The sequence below is a fragment of the Dendrobates tinctorius genome, unplaced genomic scaffold (genome assembly GCF_039654945.1).
Source record: "Dendrobates tinctorius isolate UK_male_01 unplaced genomic scaffold, ASM3965494v1 ptg000004l, whole genome shotgun sequence".
Classification (NCBI taxonomy): Eukaryota; Metazoa; Chordata; class Amphibia; order Anura; family Dendrobatidae; genus Dendrobates; species Dendrobates tinctorius.
In genome coordinates this window covers 27257501-27284808 of record NW_027361672.1, presented here as the reverse complement: position 1 = coordinate 27284808, position 27308 = coordinate 27257501, and the positions used below count along the sequence as shown (strand labels likewise).

The 27308-nt window shown below is 42.6% G+C and overlaps 1 protein-coding gene across 2 annotated transcripts in view; it reads left to right on the top strand.

Annotated features, from left to right (window-relative positions):
* ZNF407 (zinc finger protein 407) overlaps positions 1-27308 on the top strand; it is a 740003-nt gene that overhangs the window by 485593 nt on the left and 227102 nt on the right. For both annotated transcript variants that reach the window (XM_073566596.1, XM_073566602.1), the window contains exon 7: positions 17954-18074. In XM_073566596.1, the coding sequence (XP_073422697.1) occupies positions 17954-18074 (121 nt within the window). The remainder of the gene's footprint in view (positions 1-17953; positions 18075-27308) is intronic.

The window sequence follows — 27308 nt, the reverse complement described above, 5'->3', positions numbered from 1 at the left end:
TGAGGAATGAAGGATGGGACACCTCCTAAACTCCAACCTGAGCCTGTCCCTCCACTGCCCTAATGCCCTAAGCGGGTCCTTCCCCCCCAACTTCGTCCCTCACTGTCGCCTCACACTGCCCTGGCTAGTGCACTCGCCGGCAAAGGCGCCGGCCTCACCACTGCAGATGGTACAAACACTAGGGGTAGGGACAAGCACAAGACAGACAAGGTAGAAACACCAAACTTAGCTCCAGGCACCGCTGCAAAGCTCCAAACCACAGAAGACTTGGAAACAGGACCCCAAACTCCAGAAGTAGCTGATACAGCGCTGACACCAGAGAGCTGCAACTGCAAGGCTGGTCTCCATAGAATAAGTCTATCACCAACAGTCAGTTGATGCATCAGGGGACTATTTATATTATGGTGGGAGTGGTCACCACTCATCAGCTGACCTAGCAACTCAGCAGCTGCAGAATGGTAGCAGCAAGGAAAACTGACATTAACCCCTGCTGGCCTGAAAGTAAAAACGCTACATTTAAATTATAATGGAACCAGAGCTGCCACGAATCCAAAATGGATCGTGACATAATTATTACAGGGTGAAGGGGGGGGTGTGGTGCTGGAAGTTCTGTGGGATACAATGCTGTTGTGGCGCTATGCTCATCATAGAGACAGACTGTTTGTGCTTCGGGGCGGCCTGTGGGCAGGTCTGTCCTTGGTTTCTCTAGCTTACAACAGGAAGATAAGACTCTGCCTACAGTCCCGCTATGCAGCATGGGCATATCAATAACTGAAAACTTTTAACACCGATTACAGAAGAACTACAAGACACATTTCTTCAAACAAGGTATAATTTTAATCAGTATAACACTGCCATCCTGATAGTTTCTGTAGTTTACGTAGCAAAATCTTTCTGACAGGTTCGCTTTAAGGTCATTAAATGACATGTAAATGACTTGTAAGACCACAATCATGAATTTAGTTCCATTGTACTTTTTTTCTTTTAATACATATAAGCTTTTACATGCAAAATGTAACGCCGGCTTCCGTTCTTTGTTCCTCTCCCTCCAGTCAGCAGGGACGCTGACATGGTCTTCGCCACTGCCACTCAGTGTCATCTCTTGTTTTGGCTTCCACCGTGGCTTCCAGGTTTCAGGGCTCGCGCAGGTCTCCTGACAATGCGTTTAGGGCACATGTGTCCTCCACCGCTACTTAAAAGGGCAGCGCTTACACTACAGAAATGTCCCCAGCCTATAGCTGGCAGTCATTAGATATTTAAGGCGCCCTCCCCTGTAGGGAAGTGCCTGAGCAACTTTAGTGTTTAGTGTATCTTAGCCCTCTAGTTCGTTGTAAGGTCCTATGTTCCTGTAACCGTTCTGCTATCATGTACCAGAGTCTGTCCTTTGTTCCTATACTCGTCCTGCAACACTGTACCAATGTTTGTCCCGTGTTCCTGTAATTGCCCTGTCTGAACAAGCTGTTCTGTCCAAACCTGAAACCTGATCCTTAACCCCTCCTGTCTGAATTTGCACCAGTATCAATTCTGTTAGTGATTCTGATCCTGTCCTGTCTGCTACTCTGAGTCCGTACCTGACCTTTGGGGTCAGCTGGCTGCTGCAGTACCATGGACTGACCTGGAGTGGTATCTGGTGGATTCCTGTTGCTCAAGCCTAATCTTACCATCCAAGGCTTTAGTGAAGACCAGGTAGCCACTTAGTTATGCCCCTCCAGGGTAAGCCTGGTCCGAGGCACAGTGGGACCACACAGTGTGACGAAAAAACTGTGTAATTATTATTTTTTTTAAATATTGTATGGCCAGTAGCGTAGCTACCGGGGGGAAGAGGGGGCAGTCGCCCTTACTGCGTGCTCAGCGCGCCCATACAGTCACATTCTGCGGCAGAGCAGGGAGAATCAATCTCCCTACTCTGCCGCCCAGCCGCTATGGGCCCTTGAGAAGGCAGTGGGGGGCCCCGGTGCCAGCAGTGGGCCCTCCACCTCACAGCCAGCAACGTCGTTATGAGCTTTTCTGTGCGCACAGGACCTGTGATGAGGTCACAGGAGGGGCGGAGTCAGATGGTCACATGATCAGGGGCTTCAGCAGCACAGGGCTCTGCTGTGCTGGTTATTTAAACAAAACCGCTGGCACAACCCTGTAGTATTAGTGGTGCTCAAGTAGGATCCCAATCCGTGACTCGTGATATACAAAAACTTGGCACACACTTGTGGATTCTGATGCAGAAAAGTGATTGATTTTAATAAAGTACAGTACATACATATAGACGTTTCGGTCTATGACATTCATCAGTGTACGTGAGACTGTACTGTGAGCTCAAAAATAACTGGGCATAGATCTAGAAATCCGATAAATGAGGAGGCACAAAAGGCCGTTTCTCGTTGCTTGAATGGACGCGGTATCCGCCGCGAGTCAATGGCGCTCGCCATTGACTCGCGGCGGATACCACGTCCATTCAAGCAACGAGAAACGGCCTTTTGTGCCTCCTCATTTATCGGATTTCTAGATCTATGCCCAGTTATTTTTGAGCTCACAGTACAGTCTCACGTACACTGATGAAGGTCATAGACCGAAACGTCTATATGTATGTACTGTACTTTATTAAAATCAATCACTTTTCTGCATCAGAATCCACAAGTGTGTGCCAAGTTTTTGTATATCTGCTGTGCTGGTTGTCATGGTGCTGGATGAGGTGAAGTAAGTTTCTGTGTGGGATCAGGATTGGTTTACTGGGTGGATGTAGCAGAGCTGTGTGTGTATGAGGTGTACAGAGCGGAGTCGTGTGTGTAGAAGGTGTACGGAGCAGAGATATGCATGTATGAGGTGTACAGAGGAGCGGAGCCGCGTGTGTATGGGGTGAGCGGAGCCGTTTGTGTACGGAGCGGAGCCAAGTGTGTACGGGGTGTACAGAGCAGAGTCGTGTGTGTACGGGGTGTACAGAGCAGAGCCGTGTGTGTACGGAGTGGAGCCGTGTGTGCAAGGTGTACGGATTTGAGCCGTATGTGTACGGAGCAGAGCCGCATGTGTACAGGGTGTGCGGAGCAGAGCCATGTGTGTACAAGGTGTACGGAGCGGAGCCGCATGTGTACAGCATGTACGGAGCAGAGCCGTGTGTGTATAGGGGGTGTGGAACAGAGCCGTGTGTGTATAGGGTGTATGAGGTGCAGTAATAGGGACACATACCTCAGCAGTGGCTCAGTATTGGGGTATTAGGTGCAGTAATAGGGACACATACGGCAGCAGTGGCTCAGCATTGGGTTATCAGGTGCAGTAATAGGGACACATGCGGCAGCAGCGGCTCAGTATTGGGATATCAGGTGCAGTAATAGGGACACATATGGCAGCAGCGGCTCAGCATTGGGGTATCAGGTGCAGTAATAGGGACACATACGGCAGCAGTGGCTCAGTATTGGGATATCAGGTGCAGTAATAGGGACACATGGCAGCGGCGGCTCAGCATTGGGGTATCAGGTGCAGTAATAGGGACACATACAGCAGCAGCGGTTTAGTATTGGGGTATCAGCAGGATGAGGGGTTTGTGCAGGTTGGGGATACATGGTGATGGGGCTGGAATATGAGAAGTGAAACGTGTCGTTGTATTCTCTGTAGCCGAGTCCTGGCTGGAGGAGTTGTCATGTCGGTCTGGGCCAGATGGAAAAGACGTGAAAAGTGACCGATTCCATCAGAAAGAACGTCAGCGGTAAGACACCAACTATACCTGTGCAGTAATCACATATGTTTTGTAGGACAGGTATTTACCACTCACCATATTGCGGTAATATCCCTGTTGGTCTTTATATAGGGATTATTTTCAGTAACAGTGCAGTCATCTCCTACATCCACTATTAGGGTGCGTCACCGAGTTGTAATCAAAGTTACCTAGTTAGGGGCCCACTCAGAAGTTTCGCCCCCCCGAACCGAAACCCTAGCTACGCCTTTGTGTATGGCCACAAGTGTCCGGTTCCCCCGCCAGTCTCTGAACTTTCTCTCCCAGCCATAGAGGCATCACTTGCTGCAGCCAAATCAGCAGCCACAGCGGTGAACCAACGAGGCCTGGAGAGAGATCGGTAAGGTGAGTATACTTTCTCATATTATTTTATAGCAGTGACCCCAACCTTTCTGACCTTGAGAGCCACATTCAGCTCTGAGAGAGGGTTGTGAGCCACATCCAGCTCCTACCCCCTCTTACTGTAGTAACAGGAGCCCCAATAACCGGTATCATGACAACCAAAGCTTTTTCCTCAGAAATCACACTGAGGCAGAATACTAAGATCCAAAGGTTCCCACAATACCTCCATTCATTATTTTCAAAATCAAGCACTTACTACTTCCATTGCACTGTCGCATCCAGATTCGAGCACCTCCTCTGACAGGTAGTTTCCTCCTTTTGCCCACTTACCATAGTGAAATTATCTCTAAACCACCATGACCGGTAAATACGCTTTCCATAGCTGCACCTCGGGCTACTCTAAAAAGTCACCACCTATAGACCTGCTCTTCAAAGCTCTTTGCTAGACCTTGTTCTCATGAGCTAAGCTGGCAGACAGCTGCGATCCACAAATCATGGGCTCCCGAGTCACATGTTGAGGACCCCTGTTTTAGAGCATGCTGTGCAGTTTTTATGGGAACACAATCAAGACAGATTTTCTGTTCATGAGTCTGGAAAAGCTGAATAACAAGGTAAGTAATCTTGTCTTTGCTTTTCCACAATCATGTCTAACTATAATGACTGAATGTAATTTCTAATTTTTTTACTATGTTTGCAGTATTTTGGGGATAATGGGGGTGCTCTTTACAAATAATTAATGGATCTGTGCCAGGATGGCGCTGCTTTCACTTTATATGGAGTATGCAGGATATAAGGAGTGTAATTTGCGGTCCATTTACATGAAAGAAGCAGCATAAAATAATCGACTGTCTTCTTGGTAAATTCTAGTGGAAAAATGCTAATTTCCTTGTCATGTCAGAAGTTTGAAATTCGCGTAAGGTGCTTCTTTGTGGGTGACAAGAACGTCACTTACATTGAGATGCCTTCAGGTCTAAAACATTTCTGCGCACGATATATACGTTGAATGCTATGTAATGCCCATCCATATAACCACAGCCTGCTGCTGTTGCAAACTATCAAATATTCTAAAACATTTTCTAAGTTTAGGCATTTAGCATCATTTTAATTGCAATTTTTCTTAGTTTTCTACCTTGGAGAGACAAGTATTACTTTTCTGCCTTCCATGAATTAAAAGCAGTCTTTCAACTGCGATCATAGAAGCACCTAGTCAGTTCATCATTCATTTGAAGATTGCTTTGTACTTCATAGGCTACACAGTCTTGACAGCTTCAAGAGACATCATGACATATAGTAGTATTTTGTTCAATCAACAGCATAGCCACCTCCAATTATACCGGAGATGATTGACAAATAGCTACCAAACGGAACTTCTGAATTATGTGACTGTCTCCGCTGTGAAGGATATACGTGGCATAAATGACTAGGAATTGTTTTTTTACTAAACCTGACAAGTAACATTCATTAATTATAGGGAAAGTAATAAGAGCGAATGCATCAGAGAGATTTTACATTGCCATTTTAACAAGCGCTACTCAATTTCAAGACAAAAATATTGAAATGCATCTTGGGAAAACCATTTTTTTAATCTTTTTATTATTTATACTGCTGTAAGACTTAAGATATGGGTTTTATTTATCAGAAATGTTTATTTGATATACCAAAATTGACATTTAATATAAAATTATAAATATTAATGGAGGGCATAAAGTTGAGATAATGATAGTGGCTTCAAACAATTAGGGAGTCGATATTTTTTTTGCCCCAATAACGATCCTTTTATTACTTAGGAAAAATAAACTGATTCCCCAGCCTGAAGCTATTGACACATCCTCCAGTCTATGCTTCCTTGACCGCAGTGAGGAATCGAATGCTTTGGGCAATGGGAAACATGGTTGGAAACGTGGAACTTCAAGATGGATACTAGTTGTGCACACTGATGGCGCCCCGCATTTACCCCAATTTACTGGTTGGGTTGTTGTTAGCTATTCTTCCTGTTTAGTTTGCAGTCGGATAGGAGTTGTACACACATGATTCATAGTAAGAAAGGATCGCTGATAATTTAGGAAGGGATATTATGCATGTCAGACTATACATATTATAGACTGTATAGAGGTTTAAAAATATAATAAATTCTTGAAATATCTGGACCACATCATCTGAATACGCTTGATTGTTTTGTAAAATGGTAGTAATTAGATAAGCTAAAGACATAGCAGTCCATGGATTACCTGTTTAACATCACAGTTTGGAGCTTTCTACATTCCTGTAAATTATGTTCTGACATGTTAGAAGGATATACATTTTCGATATACTAAAAGGTAAAAGGTTTTTAGGTATATCACTGTGCATTGATTTCTATCCACATGTGGCCATGTTCTCTTGAATCATCGGAGCTCCAGTACCAGTTATAACCATTGCTTCTAAATTATTTTACTTGGCGGGGTTTCCCAAGCCGCACAAATAATTACCGGTGTGTTTTAAGGCCATTTTTCTGCATTTCAGTGAAGTCATAGATAAATGATGTTCACCTACAACATTTTGGACTTAGATGTTGTATGCATGCTCCCTGGACTTGAGTGACATGCTACTTACTAGCTACATCATCTCCGTAGCACTTGAAATGGCACACATGCACAAGACGTCCGTCCTTCTTTATTATGTGCAATTTAACCAAAGCATCAGACCACTGCGCATGCCCAGGAAGGTATACAATATATACTCAAATTGTCTCTTCAGAGTGGAAGAGGACTAGAACTCTACTACTAGTTATAGGAAGTAACAATTCTAAAAGTTTTTGTCGCCCTATAACAAGCCTTGCCACATGACCTAGGATAAAAGCCAAACAATAATCTCAATTCGAAGACACTGTTTTGGTGGGTACTGCCCTTTTTCAATGCAAAGTGTGACATCTGGTTTGGCTGTGTATCCTTTTCTCCCTTTTTTTACGCAATTTCAACAATTTTCTGTAACATCAAATACGCTATTGGAATAGAGAAGTAAGGCTTTTAAATGTAATGATGGTTGTTTGGGAGGCATGGAGTACTGACAGTTCTCTTTAAAGGAGTTGGCCAGGTTTGGCACAAGTGCCTGCAGTCACTCTGTGTGACTGCAGACTTGTGAATCTTTGCAGTGTGCGTTCTCATTATTCTCTTGCACCGGAAGCAGGCAGTCATGTTGCTGCGTATTTTGACCTATGTACCACAATAAACATCCTGTGTACACTCAATGTATGGTCATATGTAATTAGGCAATAGCTCTATTGCAAGCAAGCATGCCTATTATTTTGTATCAATAGCCTTTTTTTTAGCTTTTTAATTAATCATTTATTTTTGGTGATCACTTTGCATTGGCATACCCCTTTCTTCTCCTCTAGTTGCACTTGCACTTTTTTTGCTATGTCATAGGTAGATCGAATTTATTGGGTGATATCCTCAATTCTCCTGTACATATGGAGAACCCTAGCAACACACTACTTGTGCGCTGTTTGGATTCACAAGTTTGCAGTCATATAGCGTGACTACAGACATTTCTGCTGCCAACCTGGACAACACTTTTAAACCCTTAGTGAAATCTGCCATACATGTACAGCACAAATCAGTAGCAGGTGTATGAAGCGGGCTCACTGGGACACACAGCCTGGATCTGCCTCTCAGCCGTGGGTGGAGTGGAGCTATGCCTGCGACTTATCTTATTAAATACCGCTGTCAAACTCAACAGCACAGCAGCATGGGGGCACGTCATTCTATGCGCCCATCAGTACTCCCATCACGTCATGGGACCCAATGGGTTGCTATGACAGGGGTCTGTTGAAAACCTCCGTTCCTGTCATCATGGAGTTGTCGTGATACCCTGCCTGCAGCTTGGCTTCAAAGGGAGCCATGATTTTTGTTATGCACCAATACTGTGCTATTGCTCTGTATAAGAAGCAATCAGGCAGTCATAGGTTCAAGTCCTCCAAGGGGACTAACAAAGCTAAGTGTGAATAAATTTTTTTATAAATATGAAAAAGAAAACAAACATAAGTTCAGATCACTCTTCATTTCCCCCAATAATATTAAAGATAATAAAAAATGTGAAAAATTCACACGTTGCATCGCCATGCCCCAAAAGTCTGATCAATCAAAATATAAAAATAATCCGATCGGTAAACATCGTAAACAGAAATAATTTCAAATCGCCAAAATTGTGGTTGCTGAAATAAAGTAAAATATTCCATAAGAAGTGATAGAAATGTCTTATCTATCCCAAAACAGTATCAATAAAACTGTCGTCTTGCCCCACAAAAGATAAATCCTAACAGCTCCATTGACCAAAAAATGAAAAAGTGACGGATCTTGGAAAATGATAAAATCAAAATGTTTTTTTCACCACTGAAAAAAGTAGACAAGTGTGGTATCACCGTAATCGTGCTGTTGAGGAGAATCATATTGCCAGCACACAATATGCACCATAAAAACAATTCTCAAAAACCATTGTCACAATTGTGCTGTCTTTTCGCAATTTCACCACCCTTGGATTTCTTTTTCTTTTTTCCAGTACACTGTGTGTTAAAATGAATGGTATGATTCAGAAGTACAACTCGTCCTGCAAAAGTCAAGCCCTCATATGTATATGTGATCAGAAAAATAAAAAGTTATGCCTCTTGTAAGTAGGGGAGGGACACAACGAAAACAGAAATTGGCCATGTCAGGAAGGGGTTAAGGATAAGCCATCACTGTAAAATCATGGAAAACCCCTTCAATCTTTTGGGTTCACATTATCGAGCCACTTAAATTTGGGAAGAAGAAACAATAAAATGCTTCAAATGGTGTAAAATAAGCATAGATGAATTTACCTATCCTGTCCACTCATGTTCTGATCCTAGCCAGGTGACTGATCAGTCTCTGTACTCGGAATGGTACAGAATTACAGAAGTAAATCTGCTGTCAGTCCTTTTTAGACATGTCCTGGGTCCATAACCTATCTCTGTACTTCACTATCTGCACAGACATGTGACTGCTGCAGCGGTGACCATCACATCACCACTACAGCCAAGTAGTTGGCCACAGCAATCACCTATCTATTCAGGCAGTGTATGTAGAATAGAGAGCTTTTATCCTAAGTCATGTGGCCAGGCTCATTAATGGCTCGATATTGACTTTTAGGATTGCTACTTCCAATAGTTTGCACTAGAGTTCTAGTCCTCTATCTCACTGAAGAGATAATTTGCATAATTAGAATAGAGACTGAAGAATCAGAATGGAAGTGGCAGGAATTCCATAAGGTGAGCATTATTACTTTTTTGACTTATGCATTTGGGTCTTTTTAATATATATTTTTTTACTTTTTAATGATTTATTTATTTTAATTGGCTGGACTATTATTTTAGACCTCACATTTTGTCAGGATGACTATAACTGATTTCTAGTAAATTCTGTTAACTAGAAATTCTATCGGTGGAAGCAATTTTCTTGGTCCTTTAAATATAGCGTTCACTATTGATGGAAGCAAAATCTCCACATTTCGGCCAAGTACATTTTTTGTTAACTTGAAAATATTTTTAATATATTATGATTTACTTAAGTGATAGATGGTTAGTTTTGCTACATTTTAAATCAAGGATGGAAAATGTACTAGATGATTATTGTCGTGACAGTGAGTGTCTGTGCAGCTACTGGAACTGAGAATAGGAATATTAAAACGATCAGCTACAGATGAGAGATTTTCTAGCTTTATTTCAATAATGTTCCCTATTAATACTAATTACACACTGCCCATTTAAAGTCCGCGAGTAAGCTCAGAGGCGGAGAAAGAGGAGAGGAAATGATCACAAATCTGTGAAGCCATCAATGAGTAAGTGCTTGAGTTAATATACTGAAATAAAATAGCTGCTTGAAGTTTTAGTCAATTATCATTTTCATTTTTTGGTAGGGAACTGCCTCCTACATTCCAAGCCAGTAAAAAATAGTATACCAGCTATAAGAACATGTCAATGTCAAAAAAGTTCAATAGTTAGTAAATTATATATTGCAATGATTTGTAATAAGGTGCTAGATATTACAGTATCCTTTATTTTCTCAAAAAAATGGTCATCAAAAAAATTAAAACCTATCTTCAATATTGAAATAAATAGTCTCTGTCTACATAAAGGGGTTTCCTACAGTTGATATTAAAAAGAGCGCTACTTCAAAGATCACCAATTCTAGATATGCTGTGCTGATAATCTCCTACCCAAAAAGCTTGATACCCCAGACTAGAAAACCAGACCCATACTCAGAATTGCTTCAATCAATGAAGCTTCATTTTTGAGGTGCCAAAAAGGCATTTAATTAAACCTATAATTACCTCACCCCAAAAATACAATTAAACGCCCCCCAAAATCCAAAAATATATTAAAATCTTATTGTTTGACAATTAAAGACTCAAACACTAAAGAGAAAAATAATTAAAAACTCCCCATGAAGCCCAAATAAGAGCGTTGTCATTTATAAAAAAAAAATAAGGCAAGTGAAAATCAATCAGTACATCAAAATAGTGGGGGTACAAAAGCCACATAACTTGACTTAAATGACAGATACCTGGGAATTATAATAGCTCTCCATTGTAAAGATGGTCCCGGGACAGCACAGAGAGGCATTGCCATGATATTCTGGATATAGACCATACTGCCCAGTACCTCGATGCGCGTTTTGCGTGCAGCTTTGTCAGGTCCTCTTGCATTTGTTATTTCCTGAGAGCTCTATTGTAGGATATTTTTACCTCTTATTTAAGGCTTGTATACCGTCATTTAGTAGATGGCTGGTTATTTTTTGCTTTAGGGCTCTCCAGAGATTGTCTTTAAAATTGAGAATTTTTTTTAATTCCCAGGTCTCTGTGATTTATGTCAAATTATATGTTTTTTGTACCCCTACTATTTTGATGTACTGATTGATTTTAATTTGTCCTAATGTTATTTATAATTAACCACACTGATTGCTATTTTCATTTGGGTTTTATGAGCTGTTATTATTTATTTTTCTCTTCGATGTGTATTTAACTGTCAATTACCGTAATAAAATTTGGATATATTTTTGGATTTTTGGGGGTATTTAGTTATATTTTTTGAGGTGAAGTAATTATATTTTTAAATCTACCCAAAAAGATTGATTGTTGACCTGAATTCAAATGGCAGTTCAGCAAAGAATTCGTTTAAGGGTGTGCATACTCATGCAACCATATAATTTTACATGCAACAAAAAGGAGGAAGCACAGCGTCTGGTGATGTCCATGAGTTCAAGACTTCAGGCAGTCATTGCCAACAATAGGTTTTCAACCAAGTACTAGAAATGAACATTTTATTTACAATTATTTAATCTGTCCAATTACTTTCGGTCCCTTTAAAAACAGGGTGGCACATGTTAAGGTTCTGAAACTCCTTAACCCTTCATCCAATTTTAATGTGGATACCCTCAAATGAAAGCTGAAAGTCTGAACTTCAACTGCATCTGAATTGTTTAGTTTAAAATTCATTGTGGTAATGTCTAGAACCAAAATTAGAAAAATGTTGTCTCTGTCCAAATATATATGGACCTAACTGTATAACTTGACAATATAATATTCTGCAAGACTGAATGAAACAAGATGGGCATATAGTATTGCAAGTTGCCCCTATATGAACTGACCTTTTGGTTTGAGACCAGGGTCGGACTGGCCCACCAAAGAACCGGAGGATTCGCCTGTTGGCCCATGCATTAACACCTGCTGGCATTCAGGGCCGGCAGATGCGTAGGGCCCCCCCTGCCCCAGGGGCCCCTAGCCAGTGATGTGTCGCTAATAGCGGCACACTATGCAGCTGCTATGGGGCTTGTGCGTCGGGGGAGACCCACCAGCGGAGCAACAGTGGTGAAGCAGCAGGTGACAGGAGGCAAAAGCTGGTTGCTGTGGCTAAAGCCTGTCCCTGCTGCTAAAGAGAAATGAATATTCACTTCTCCCCATGCCTGTGGGAAGCAATGAATATTTCTTTTAGCAGACAGCACAGGCTTTAGCTGACTCCTGCCTCCTGTCACCCGCTGCTCCACTGTTGCCTCCCCCAGCGCAGCAGCCGGCTCCTGCCTTCTGTCACCCGCTGCTCTCCAACATGCGCCACATTCAACTGTATTGGCACCGTAGAATTGAATTAAATAAAACGCTGTGGCAGGAGACCCAGGAGGACCTCGCTACTGACACAGACATAAAAAAGCTAGACTGTAGTTTGCCAAAATGTATATGACTATGCCAAAATCCTTCAGGGAAAGTGTCTTATGGATAGATAAAACCAAGATAGTTCTTTCTGGTAAAGAACATCATTCTACTGTTTACCAGAAAAAGAATGAGGCCTACAAAGAAAAGAACACAGTACTTACAGTCCAAAGTGGTGTAGGTTCAAAAATATTTTGGAGTTGTTTTGCTGCCTTTGGCACTGGGTGCCTTAACTGTGTGCAATGCATCATGAAATATGAAGATTACCAAACTATTTTTGGTCACAATGTAGTGCCCAGTGTCAGAAAGCTGGGATTGCATCTTAGGTTATGGATCTTACAGCAGAACAATGACCCCAAAGATACTTCAAGAATCACCCAGAAATCGATGGAAACAAAGTGATGGAGAGCTCTGAAGCGGTCAGCAATGGGTCCAGATCTAAATCCCATTGAATATCTGTGGAGAGATCTTAAAATTGCTATTGGGGAAGTCACCCTTCAGATATGAGAGACCTGGAGCAGTTTGCAGAAGAATAGTGGTCCAAAAATTCCAGTTGAAAGATGTAAGAAGCTTGTTGATGGTTATAGGAAGTGATTTATTGCAACTTTTAATTCCAAAAGGCGTGCAACCAGATATTAGGCTGAGGGTGTAGACAATTTCGTTCAGCCCATTTTAGGGTTTTTGTGTGACTTTTATGAAAAAAAAAATCATAAAAAGAAAGGTGTAAATTAAATGATAGTAACATATATTACTCCGCAGCCAGACTGAAATTATATGCGGAGGTGTAGATTCTGCTGATTGACTGTAGAGTTTGGACAGGGCCGCCATCAGGGCATGACAGGCATTACACCTGTATGGGGCCCGGTGATTTGGGGGGCCCGCCCGGGCCCAGCGGCCGCGGCGGCGCCTGAGCAAGCTGGGCGCTGCAGCCTGGTCCGCGCTCGCTGCTTGGGTCCCGGCCATGCCCCCCCTACAATTTTTTCAGCGGTTCGGGGCCCCCCGTCCTCCCCCTCAGCCTGCTCTGCCTGGTGTTACATTCACTCACTGTGATGTGACAGACAGCAGGGAAGCGCTTGGCTCCTCCTACTCCTCCTCTCTCCCTCCCCCCCAGGCCCCAGTGCACCATGGTCAGATCTGGTCCATATTCCAGCACCGCCCCAGGGCCCGGCTCACTTGACGTGACGTCACACGCTGCTCCTGCTCTTCACTTCCTCATTCTTGAGAAAGCAGAAGAGCGGTGTGCACGTGGTGTCGGCATGGCTGAGACTGGGAGCGGCTGCAGGCCTGCAGAAAACGTCGGTCCCTGGGTGACGTGACGGTCTAACGGTGCGGTGGACGGCCAGCGAGCAGGTAAGTGAATATTCTTTTTCTTTTATGTCTGACTCTGTATGCAAAGCCTGCTGATCATGGGGACATCGGGGGCCTGTTGTCCAGACTCAGTCTGTTCAGGGGGGGGTCTGGGGGCCCCGGCGCCGGATGTGTCTAATCATGGGGGACATTGGTGGTCCTGTGGGGACCCAGGTCCCCGGCTTATTGCGGAGGACCAAGGGGCCCGCCCTGCTGTCTGTGGGGGGGTCTGGGGTACCCAGGGGCCCAGCTGTCTGTGGGGGGGTCTGGGGTACCCAGGGGCCCAGCTGTCTGTGGGGGGTCACCCAGGGGCCCAGCTGTCTGTGGGGGGTCACCCAGGGGCCCAGCTGTCTGTGGGGGGGTCACCCAGGGGCCCAGCTGTCTGTGGGGGGGTCACCCAGGGGCCCAGCTGTCTGTGGGGGGGTCACCCAGGGGCCCAGCTGTCTGTGGGGGGGTCACCCAGGGGCCCAGCTGTCGATGGGAGGTCACCCAGGGGCCCAGCTGTCTGGGGGGGTCACCCAGGGGCCCAGCTGTCTGTGGGGGGGTCACCCAGGGGCCCAGCTGTCTGTGGGGGGGTCACCCAGGGGCCCAGCTGTCTGTGGGGGGGTCACCCAGGGGCCCAGCTGTCTGTGGGGGGGTCACCCAGGGGCCCAGCTGTCTGTGGGGGGTCACCCAGGGGCCCAGCTGTCTGGGGGGGTCACCCAGGGGCCCGGCTGTCTGTGGGGGGGTCACCCAGGGGCCCGGCTGTCTGTGGGGGGGTCACCCAGGGGCCCGGCTGTCTGTGGGGGGGTCACCCAGGGGCCCGGCTGATGATGGGGCGGTCACCCAGGGGCCCGGCTGATGATGGGGTACCCAGAGGCCCAGCTGATGATGGGGGGGACCAGGGGGCTGATGGGGTGATCCAGGGCTCAGGGGGACAGATCTCCAGTGCCAAGATTAGTAGGCACGTTGTTGACTGTCTCGACCTGCAGCTCAGCCCGTAGTCCTATCCTTTTAGTTATCACAGACTGTGCTGACCCGTACCAGCATGTTGACTGTCTCCACCTGCAGCTCAGCCCGTAGTCCTATCCTTTTAGTTATCACAGACTGTGCTGACCAGTACCAGCATGTTGACTGTCTCCACCTGCAGCTCAGCCCATAGTCCTATATGGGGTATCAGCCTACTCAGGACAAATTGCACAACTACTGTTAGGGTCCAATTTCTCATGTTACACTTGGGGAAAAACAAACATTGGGGATGAAAAGATCATTTTTGTGAAAATAAAATTAGATTTTAGATTGGCACCTAATAAAAACCAAATACAAGCCGTTAGTATGTTAATCAACAGCACAAGACAATAGAAAAGGCCGCTTTGTAAACAGGTTTAAAGTTAGAGTAGAAAAAAAAGGGTTACTAGAAATACTAGGGTCAATGATAATATTCGCGGAGGGATTTTGGAAGGTTCGCATGGTGGAGGAGGAGCTAGGGTGGAGGCGGAACTGGGGGTGGAGTCTCAAGGGGGCCCCATAAATTTTGCCAGTATGGGGCCCCGAAATTCCTAGTGGCAGCCCTGAGTTTGGATCTCCCCCTAAAACTGCAGTCCATCTAGTGTTGTAGAAGATGTTCAAACTCTGTAACCAGACTGCAGCTGTAGGTGGAGTTCCAGACAATGGAAGTCAGAAGTCCGGCGTACTCAGTTTGACTATTGTTATAGGTGGTGTACTAAGGCTAGGTTCACATTGCGTTTAACCAGCCCATTCAATGCATAGCGTTGACGGGCTGGTTAAACGGTATAGCCTAACGCGATCGCGTTATGCTATACCCCCTAGCACAGATGATTCATCTGTGCTAGCGGTGACAGAGCCTCAGACGCTACAGCCCGCGTCCGAGGCTTCGTCACTGAATAACAGAACATCGCGAACGCTTGCCGCTTTATGGCATGCGTCGCAATGCGCCCGATAATGGGGGTCAGTGGCAGCATTAACGGACTGCGTTACACCACGTTATGCCGCGGTGTAATGCAGTCCGTCTAACAGACTGCCATAACGCAATGTGACCCCGGCCTAAGTGGTACACAACCAGACTACTGATTTATCATATAGACCATACTACCCAGCAAGACAGCGTTTTGTAGTCTGATGTCCAGATTCCACAGCCAAACTGCAGATGTGGGGGGGGAAGGTTCGGATTCCAAAATTGACCTGTTACTGTATGAAATGTACTAGCAAAGCCAGACTGTAGGTGTAGAGGTAGTCCATATTACAAAGCAAAAAACTACTGTAACAGGTGGAACTCCAAACAACTGAACCAAACAACAGTTATAGGAAAGATATATAAAGATTTTAGCCATTTTGACAGTTACTCTAAACTTCGTAGTAATACAATATCTAAATCTAATTTGTGCTACATACAATACTTTAAAATTAATATATATATATATATATATATATGTGTGTAAAATATCTTAAAGGAGTTGTCCACTACTGGGACAACTTCTCAATTCTCATGTTTTCCCTCCCTGTAAAATAATAACATCTATACTCTCCTCCTTTGCTGCCGCAATTCCAGCATCGTTGTCACTGACTCTCGGAGCTCACGTGACACTATCCCTGCGGCCAATCGGGACTGGTTTCAATCTCCTCTCCTACGAATGTGATTGACATCTGGAGGAAGAGAGAGCATTTGCATCTCTAACTTAAGGGGGCTTTATACATAGCGATGTTGCTAGCAATATCTCTAAAGCGTCACCGATTTTGTGACGCAGCAGCGATATTGCTATCGATATCGCTACATGTGCTACTTGCCTCCGACCGGCTCCCCCGCTGGCTATTGTTGATCACGCGAGAACGTCCTGGGACATTTCTCGTCGGCGGCTTCCTGCTAGTGCCAACGAGTGACGCGTGGATGCGGGCGGAGGACGTCATCATCGCCGCGTCTGACAGGTAAGTAACGACCGCTGCTGCGTCGCTGCATTGCTGCTGAGATCTGTCTGTTTGGCTGCTCACTAGCGACCATTTAGCGATGCACCAGCAATCCTGACCGGGTCGTATCGTTGTTGGGATCGCTGGTGCATCGCTAAATGTAACGGGGCCCTTACTCCGGATATCCTATTTGTCCGCTGGAGGGGAGACTGAAGCCAGCCTTGATTGGCCCAAACTGGTGGTGAGTATTAGTGTTGTTATTTTACTGGAGGGGAACATAGGCATCGTTTGAGTAGTGAACAACCTCGTTAAACATTTTCCTCTTAAAATATAATGTATCTATACCATACATGAGTACAGTTTTCAATAAATACAGTAGTTCTGTGGAACTGCGCAAACCTTTCCAGACCATACTCATATACTGTACGCAAAAATTCATACTTTTAGGAATTGAGCATACTATTCCTGTTGTACAAGATCTAATTTTGAAAAAATGTGAGCTTACCATGCACCAGGAATACAAGGTAAGTGCAAATGTTAAATATAACACAGATATCTGTTCTTATGTACTCTGCAGTGTTTACTGTAAATTTATTGCCTCGGGGGATTGCAGCTTTAAGACACCTTTACAATTTTTCCCTTACACTTCTAGATTCTCCCTGTATTGATATGAATTGTACCATGTAAAAAATGCCTTGTGAGTTCAACATCAATAAAATAGATTTTTATATGGCAACAACATACATCATAAGTCATTATTAAGTACAATACCTGGGGGTCTCTCTACATGCACTACTTACAATGGTTCATTTTTGCTTACCTCTAGTAAAGGTATTAAGATTAATGCACAATTTTAAGAACCATCTGTAAGAGCATAATAAACGTAATACGTAAAAAATAAAAAAAATCGATATACTCATCGGTCATGTGTCCGGCCCCTCCGCTGCTCACCCCCATCCCTGGTCACTGTTTCACCTTCTGATACCTGCTGCTTGGGCTAAAATACCCATTCCTCTCATAGTGAACCGGATCTTCTGGCTCACACAGTACCATACTTGGGCTCATTAGAGCTGGAAACGTCATTGCGAAAGGCTTGTTGATTTTTGTGCTATTGGAGGGGATTAGAAGATGTGTCAAGGACCGGCTGGGTAATGGTGAGGAGCAGAGGGAACAGTAAGGTAAATATAAGGATTTTTTTTTTACATTTTTTAACCTTTTGATGGACCTTTACAGTCTAGAAAAATGTCAATTACCGCTATTTTGCTGAATTTGCGCAAAAGCCAATTACAAAAAACCTGTATGTTGGGGATTTCAGATGTTTGTTCACATATTTGGTATTATTTCTACTCAAATTTTATAGAGCCATAGAAGTATTTTCTAGTTACTTTATATTGCTTGATTGTTTTGTTCTTTCATAAAGAAAAATATTATGGTCCTGTATTTCAGGCGAGAAACCATTCAAATGTGATGAATGCAATTTTGCTTCCACAACTCAGTCCCATTTAACACGGCATAAACGGGTTCACACAGGGGAGAAGCCTTACATGTGTCCATGGTGTGACTACAGGTAATCGTGCTAAATTAAGCAAGGCCTTTTTGTTATATATGCTGCTGATATTTGGAAGATTGGAAAAAATTACAAATATTTGACTCATTTTCCAGGTTTTGATGTCTTTTAAATAGATTATTGCCATTTACTGCTTTCCTATTATGTTCAAAATGAAATGTTTCTTGCAATGCGATGTAGTTTCCATTTCCAGTCATATCTATTTGTCTTCTGTTTGTACATTTTTTAATTTGTAAATCATGCAACGATTCTTGCATACCTAGAATGCAGTGAGCTCTGTTAGAAGTCTTGCCTGGGCTTCTCATTGCATCTTCTAATTCCATTAACTGTATAAACTGGCAACGCTTTAAATGTAGGATGTGACAAGTGCCTGACAGTTGCAGCCATCACTCATAGACTCATATCAGATTGGTTTAGTCAAAGAATTGCAAGCCTTTTAATGGATGGCATTATTGCCTATGCCAATAGTGGGCATCTATGTATTATATCGGTCATACATAGAGTTGAGCATTCCGATACCGCAAGTATCGGGTATCAGCCGATACTTGCTGTATTGGAATTCCGATACCGACATCCGATATTTTTTCAATATCGGGCATAGGAATCGGAAGTTCAAAGTTGATTGACAGCCGAAATGACGTCATCATGATGCGCGGTGTGTGCGCATCATGATGCGCCGTCATTTCGGGCCTTCTGGGGGTCTCTGCCGGCCTGCCGGGGGGCTGTGCCGGCCTGCCGGGGGGCTGTGTGGACTGCCCGGGGTCTGTACCGGCCTGCCGGTGGTCTGTGCACCCTGTGGGGGTCTGTACCGGCCTGCCGGGGGGCTGTGCCGGCCTGCCGGGGGGCTGTGCACCCTGTGGGGTCTGTACCGGCCTGCCGGGGGGCTGTGCTGACGTCCGGGGGTCTGTGCAGGCATCGTCCGATGGGACTACAAGTCCCATCGGGCGATGCCTGCTACCATGACAGTGATTGACACAATAGCCAATGATGGGACAGTAGTAGTCCCATCATCCGGCTACTGTGTTAAATGTTAAAAAAAAAAAAAAAAATACTACATACATACTACATGCATGCTACATACATACCACATATATACTACATGCATGCTACATACATGCTACATGCATGCTACATACATACTACATACATACTACATGCATGCTACATACATACTACATATATACTACATGCATGCTACATACATACTACATGCTACATACATACTACATACATACTACATGCATGCCACATACATACTACATGCTACATACATACCACATATATACTACATGCATGCTACATACATACTACATGCTACATGCATGCTACATACATACTACATACATGCTACATATATACTACATGCATGCTACATACATACTACATACATACCACATATATACTACATACATACTACATGCTACATACATACTACATACATACTACATGCATGCTACATACATACATGCTACATACATACTACATGCATGCTACATACAATACATTCATACAATACATACATAGACATACAGTACATATAACATAGAGTAACATACTTACCAATACTTGTCACATTGTTCCCCGAAGCCATTGTCTTTTACGGAATAAATATTAACATAACAAACCACAAAAATACTCACCCATGATCCGAAGCAGTCCACGAGTGTGTCCCACGACGATCTTGGGTAGAGAACTGCAGCAAGAGAACTGCAGCATCAGCTGATGCTGCAGTTCTCTACCCAAGATCGTCGTGGGACACACTCGTGGACTGCTTCGGATCATGGGTGAGTATTTTTGTGGTTTGTTATGTTAATATTTATTCCGTAAAAGACAATGGCTTCGGGGAACAATGTGACAAGTATTGGTAAGTATGTTACTCTATGTTATATGTACTGTATGTCTATGTATGTATTGTATGAATGTATTGTATGTAGTATGTATGTAGCATGTATGTAGCATGTATGTAGTATGTATGTAGCATGTAGTATGTATGTAGCATGCATGTAGTATGTATGTAGTATGTATGTAGCATGCATGTAGTATGTATGTAGCATGTAGTATGTATGTAGCATGTATGTAGCATGTAGTATGTATGTAGCATGCATGTAGTATATATGTAGTATGTATGTAGCATGCATGTAGTATATATGTAGTATGTATGTACTATGTATGTAGTATGTAGCATGCATGTAGTATGTATGTAGTATGTATGTAGCATGTAGTATGTATGTAGTATGTATGTAGCATGTAGTATGTATGTAGTATGTATGTAGCATGTAGTATGTATGTAGCATGCATGTAGTATGTATGTAGTATGTATGTAGTATATATGTAGCATGTAGTATGTATGTAGCATGCATGTAGTATGTATGTAGTATATATGTAGCATGTAGTATGTATGTAGCATGCATGTAGTATGTATGTAGTATGTATGTAGCATGTATGTATGTAGCATGTAATATGTATGTAGTATGTATGTAGTATATATGTAGCATGTAGTATGTATGTAGCATGCATGTAGTATGTATGTTGTATGTATGTAGCATGCATGTAGTATGTATGTAGTATATATGTAGCATGTAGTATGTATGTAGCATGCATGTAGTATGTATGTAGTATGTATGTAGCATGCATGTAGTATATATGTAGTATGTATGTAGTATGTATGTAGCATGTAGTATGTATGTATGTAGTATTTTATTTTTTTTTTTTTTTTTTTTTTTTACATTTAACACATTAGCCGGATGATGGGACTACTACTGTCCCATCATTGGCTAATGTGTCAATCACTGTCATGGTAGCAGGCATCGCCCGATGGGACTTGTAGTCCCATCGGACGATGCCTGCACAGACTACCGGAGACTGCACAAACCCCCCGGCAGGCCGGCACAGCCCCCCCGGAGCCTGCACAGACCACCGGCAGGCCGGTACAGACCCCGGGCAGTCCGCACAGCCCCCCGGCAGGCCGGCACAGCCCCCCGGCAGGCCGGCAGAGACCCCCGGAAGGCCCGTACAGACCCCCGAGAGGCTGTACAAGGGCAGGAAAGGGTTTTTCCAATTCCGATACCGGAAGTCTCATAGACTTGAATGGGACGTCCGGTATCGGCATCGGCGATACCAATACTTTTTTTAAAGATCGGCCGATCCATTCCGATCTGATATTTTGAAGTATCGGACGGTATCGCTCAACTCTAGTCATACATTATCTAAAATGGCATCCATTTAACGGACGCATCTTAAATAGGTATTGAAAAGCTCATGATGTATCCATTGCCAAAGATTTCCTTTTTCTAAAAAATATAAAGCATTTAACAAATACATTATTTTACCGGGCTCAATAGAATCAGATTAACTGTCTACTACACTTTTGTATTCTATTATTCTTGTGGATTATTGATGTACACTGTATTATTAGGGCATAATATTAATAAAGATAGTATGTTTCTAATATCTCTGGGTTTCTCAGAAATTTTGCCAGAACTTACCTTCAAAATTCTTCGTTTGATTTTATCATGAAATGCTTATTGGTAAAAATAAATTATTTTGGTAAACAATTACATTACATGGGTAATTTTAGATTACAAAAAAGTCAACTTTTCCCCAAATAACAGTGCCACACTTGTCCCCTGACTGCCTGTAATTGATATGTAGTCATCCATTGGCAGTATGGTCCATTAAACACTACTAATCTTCTATATTCAGTCCCCTTGATATTGAATTGTCCTACAAAATGTGAAATGGGAAAGGCCTTATTTTCATTCGTGACAGAGGGGCTAATGTTTCCACATGTGGCACATGCAAGGACAGCCAGAAGGCTGAACCACAGGTACGGTAGCATTACTTTATATAACGCAGCCGATAACCTGTCCAATAGATGTGGCCCAACACAAAAAAAATTCTTCTGGTGCAAATACATGTAATTATCTAAGTGTTTGAGGCTCTACACACTGCCAAAGCTTAGTAGGACCTGAATATTATTATCTATAGTGGAAAACAGATGTGGGAACAAATACCTCTGGATTAGAGATGGACGAACCCTAAAAGTAAAGATGTCAGCTCACCATGTGTAGATTCACCTTGTCTGGCAATGGATCCTAGCACGTAGCCACCCTGGTCCGAGGCGTGGGTCACAAATTGAAAAGGAAGTTTTCTCCAGCGATGGACTTACGAATAAAGCTTAACATTTATTGTATTGTCACTATAAAAGCAAGGACAGGCATACCACGGATACCCTGAAGGCAAAACTGACGCGTTTTGACAGCTAGGTCTTAGTCATGGTTTCATGGAATAGTAAAGTATGGGGTCCATACTGAACAGCTAATGTTCAGGCATGGACTCCGAACATGGAGTTTTCCAGGAAATCTGTGTTGCTGTTCCGGTTCAGCACCCTGAACATCAGGTATGACAGCGTGAGAAACACCGGCAGCTTTGACCAGTGGTAAGATTATTACCTCTGGTTAAAGCTCAAGGAGCTGTGACCAGCGGTAAAAGTATACCTCTGGTCACAGAGGCGTCGGCTGATGAGAGAGTACTACTCCCATTAGTCTACTTCTTCTGCCGCTAATAACTGCTAAAGCAGGCACCACTGATGGCGCCTATACAATAAATAAATAAAAAAATGGCAGTGGTTCCCTTCTATTTTTGATAACCAGCATGGCAAAACTGACAGTTGAGGGCTGCAACTTTCAGCTGTCAGCTTTATCATCTGGGTATCAAAAATAGAGACATCCTCAGGCTTTTTTTAAAAACTATTTAAATAAATAATTTAAAAAAAGGCTTGGGGTCTCCTCTATTTTTTGTCAAAAACATCCAAGCTAAAGCAGACAGCTGGGGGCTGGTATTCTCAGGCTGTTAATGGCCCATTGATATTGCCTCCCCCAGCCTAAAAGTAGCAATTTGCAACTGCCCCAGAAAAGACACATCTATTAGCATCACCAATTCTGATTCTTTGCCCAGCTACTCTTTCTTGCCCTGTTGCGGTGGCAAACGGAGTTAATATTTGTGGGGTTGATGTCACCTTTGTATTGTCAAGCCCACGGATTACTCATGGAGAGGCGTCTATAAGTCTAACCTCATAGTCCTATTGTAAATTAACACAGCCAGAATAAAGTCCTATGTTTGAAATAAAAATACACACAGTTTTACATTTTTTATTTAAAAATAAAAAAGTTATATTCATGTTACGCCCATTCCATTGAAACCCTTGTCGACTGTAAAAAACAGAAAAGAATAAACAACAATAATACTCACCTAAAGCCCATTCCATTCAAGTCCTGGTCTCCTGTAAAAAAATAAAAATAAATAAAAAACGATATCCCTCACTTGTCCAACTTTCTGTCCCGTGCAGTAATCCATGTCTGCGTTAAATGGTTTTATACTTGGACGGTACCAAGATGCAACTGTTCAGGCTGTAAACCATGGGAGAATGAACTGCTGCGAGTGCAGCATCAGTTACTGGTGGTGACACCATCAAGGTTTACTGCAGGTCACTGAGTTGGGCTGATGAACTGTGGTTACTTCAGTGAGATCACCGCTGGCACTGTGAGGAAAAAGTCTCACGATCCAGCGCTGAGCTCAGTGAGTTCACCGTGAGAAATTTCTCAATGGATGCTAAAATGGATGTTTGGGCCCCCCATTCATCTGAATGAGGTCCGGGTTCGGGTACTGTTCTTTTTGCCGAACCAAGCTTTTTTTTTTTTTTAACTTTTTAGTGAACCCGCCGGACCCGAACATCCAAAGGTTCGCCTATTACTACTCTGGATAGTCCAAAGCTGATTCTGGGTCAGTAGATAACAATGTCTGGGCTCCCTGTAATGTTTTTCTTTATCTGTCGAATTGCTTTGAAAAAAATTAAATGCAGTGCTTATTGTAGCTTGGAGCAGCTGATTTACCAATCAGTCAGTTTTTTTTCCTCTTTCATTTTATCAGATTCGATATGAATGCCACGAATATATCAGACAGTGTGCTGAAAATAGGGGAAAAAAAAGTCTTTGTGGGTTAGTTTAGTTTTTAACGCTGTTCACTGTGTGGTAAAAGCTTGGTAAAGGGGATGTTTACTTTCAGGAAAGTGGGCCCCAAACTGTGTGAAGTATTAAAATAAAAATTCATCAGGTATGCAACATTCCTAGGTCCAGCTCTGATTTCCGCTGTTGCTCCTGCTCTGGTGTTAAGACTACAACCCTGATGTAATATCAACAACACACATCATGGCTCTAGCCAGTCACATTCAATGCTGGGCTCCACGCACGAGCCATTGAGCATAGTGATTGGTTAGAGAAGTGATGATCTCTGTTGACATGACATCACCATTGTTATCAAAACACTAGGACTGGAGCAGTGGTGGGAAGCTTTGTGTGGAACACCCTTCCTAGGTCCAGCACCGTATCCTGACTCTTTTCCAGTCCTAGTGTTTTGAGTGCATCATATCAACAGCGCACATCATTACTCTAGACACATCGATTGGTTCGACACATCGATTGGTTCTCTGAGCTTAGCGTTGCGCACTGTCAACCTCTGTGCATGGGCACTGAGCTCAGTTACTGGCTGCCGCGGTGATTTGACCTGTTGACATAACACCACCACTGTTGTTAAAATATGAGGACCTGAGCAGTGGCAGTGACCAAGGGAGGCTGAGTACTTGCTGAGTTTGTTACTTTATGTATTTTACACAGTTTGGGGCCCACTTTCCTAAAAGTGGTCAAGATCAGTAAGGACACACCAAAATATATTTCTTTTTTTTTTTTGCTCTATTACGTTTAAAAATTAAAATACATCATAAAAAGAAATCTAAATTTTGTGTCACCATGTTATCAACCCCAACTATTTTCACATAAATTGTACTATGAAAGAGCTTGTCTCTTTTCCCTTGGGTGATCCATAGCATTTATTTAAGGAATTTTGTTTTATTACTTTTTGATCCTTTTTTCATTCCAATTTTTGTGGAGAAGTGACAAAACATCAGTTCTGGCATTTTTATTTATCCTCTACTGTCCTACATTCACCATTGACAAAAATGGCAGACATGGGTCCTTTTATAGGCCCCCAACTTTGACAGGCAAATGGCACCTTGAGATTGTGTTACGGTTGAAAATCAATGAGGTAAGAGGGAGGCATGCCACCTTAGATCAACACGAATTGTGGCATCTAATGTGAAAAAGTTATAAGGGTGTAATCTGTCAACCGTATATCTTGAGCCCCCTCCATCACGTGATGCCCAACATGGGACATACTTGTAATTCTAGTAAGAGGTTGAATGGAAGGGAATATAGGGATTGGGTGACATCAACATAAATGTGCGATCACCTGAAAAATTACAGAATTGTGGGTTTCAGATCATAGAATCATAGAATGTTAGAGTTGGAAGGGACCTCCATAGTCATCATGTCCAACCCCCTGGTCAATGCAGGATTCACTAAACCATCTCAAACAAATGTCTATCCAGCCTGTCCTTCATAGATCATTCATAGCAGTGTATAAAAGAGGCCTGGTATTCTAATCGACTTTATATAGTTAGGTCTTGTAGTTTGTATGAGAAGCTGTATTGTAATTCTCCAGACCTAGCATTCTTCCCAGTTTCCCAGTTCAGGTGTCATGTCATTGTAAAGTGTAATCTTACGGGGAATGTTCTGGCTGAGATTTCTTCCATTGCTGGAGCAATAACAACCGAAGGTGAAATTGACATTTCTAAAACCAATTTCACAATATGTTTTTAATCGTCTGTTGATTTGATTGGAATATATAATCTGAATATATAATCTTCTGCTATTATTTATTTTTGTTGCCTGAAAAATCTGTATTTTGTTAACACAGCATACCGTGTTGGCCTTTTATATCAGCCATGCTTCAGGTTTGTGTGTTCATGTTGGCGTATAAAAAACCTTATTCAATTTGCATATAAATATTTATGACATTTCATCCATTCAGGATATGTATATAAAGTATGTGGGCTTACTTTACAACTGCCTGTAGCCTTTTTCCTTACACTTGACTGCAATCATAAATATCCTGCACATTAAAAATCATGATCATCCACCAAATCATTTATTACTGTTCAGAGAAGACCTAAGTGATATGATCACAGGCTGATTGGTTGAATCACAGGCTCTGGAAACGCTGGCCTTTTCAGCACACCAGGCAGAATTTCTAAATGTAGACTTATTATGTGTGGCTTATAGAACAGATAAATTCATCAGGATTAGTTTCCTAAAGAAAAAAATAATTTCTGGAGAAAAATGATGAAATGGTGTTTTCCACGAATGCAGAATTTTACATTATAATCAACTTTCAGAAAAAAAACAAAAACTTAATTTTTCAACATACTCTCCCTGATTTTAAATACCCTTTGTCCATCTCTCAACAAGCTTTTGTAATAATGGTAAAGTGCTGCGGAATATATTGGCGCTTTACAAATAAGATTATTATTAATTATTCCCACATTAAAAAATATTTTAGGCTTAGCTGCGAGCTATGAAAAAGCAACAATGTTTTCACCTCTTCATCAGTTGTGAATCTTCATCCACGTAGGTATTCTTTACACATAATCTGCTGTCACTCATTTATCCAACAAGATCAGGTCACACACCCTCAATGTTATCATCAGTCGTCCGGTCCTTTATTCTTGGCTGATACTTGTGAGACCCTCTCTGAATTTATCTATACATTCATGCAATGATAATTTTTAAAATTTTCTAAGGCCACAGTCACAAATAGACTGATGCAACACATGCAATAACTGATGAAGCAGTGGTATTATATGGAAAGTACTGATAAGTCATTCTCATATATATTTTCTACTTAACTTGTGTCTTATTGGTCAATTGTTTATTTACTGCCCCTAACACTATTCCATATATAGCAAGTTCAAACTCTTGAGGAGTGTACCTATCATTTATTTTTCTTCCTTTCTTTTATCTTTTTTTTCAACAGTTACTATTTAAGATGTGCAGCAGCTCAAAAAGTTGCTCTACAGTGCCGTAGAAGCTAGGCACTTGTGCTTTCTGAGCAGCACCTCGTAGAGTGTCATTTTGAGTGATCGGTGGGCTCACAGGAGCCAGAACCCTGTCAATGTACTGCACATCTTTGTACCTATTATTGAAAGAAAATTTAAATGATCGGTCTTTAGGTCATTACTAGAGTTGAGCGACTTTGGTCGGATCGGGTTTCATGAAACAAAATTTGTTTCAGATGAAACTGGTCCGACTAGGGCAAAAAAAGTCGGAGTTTCGTCCGAAACCC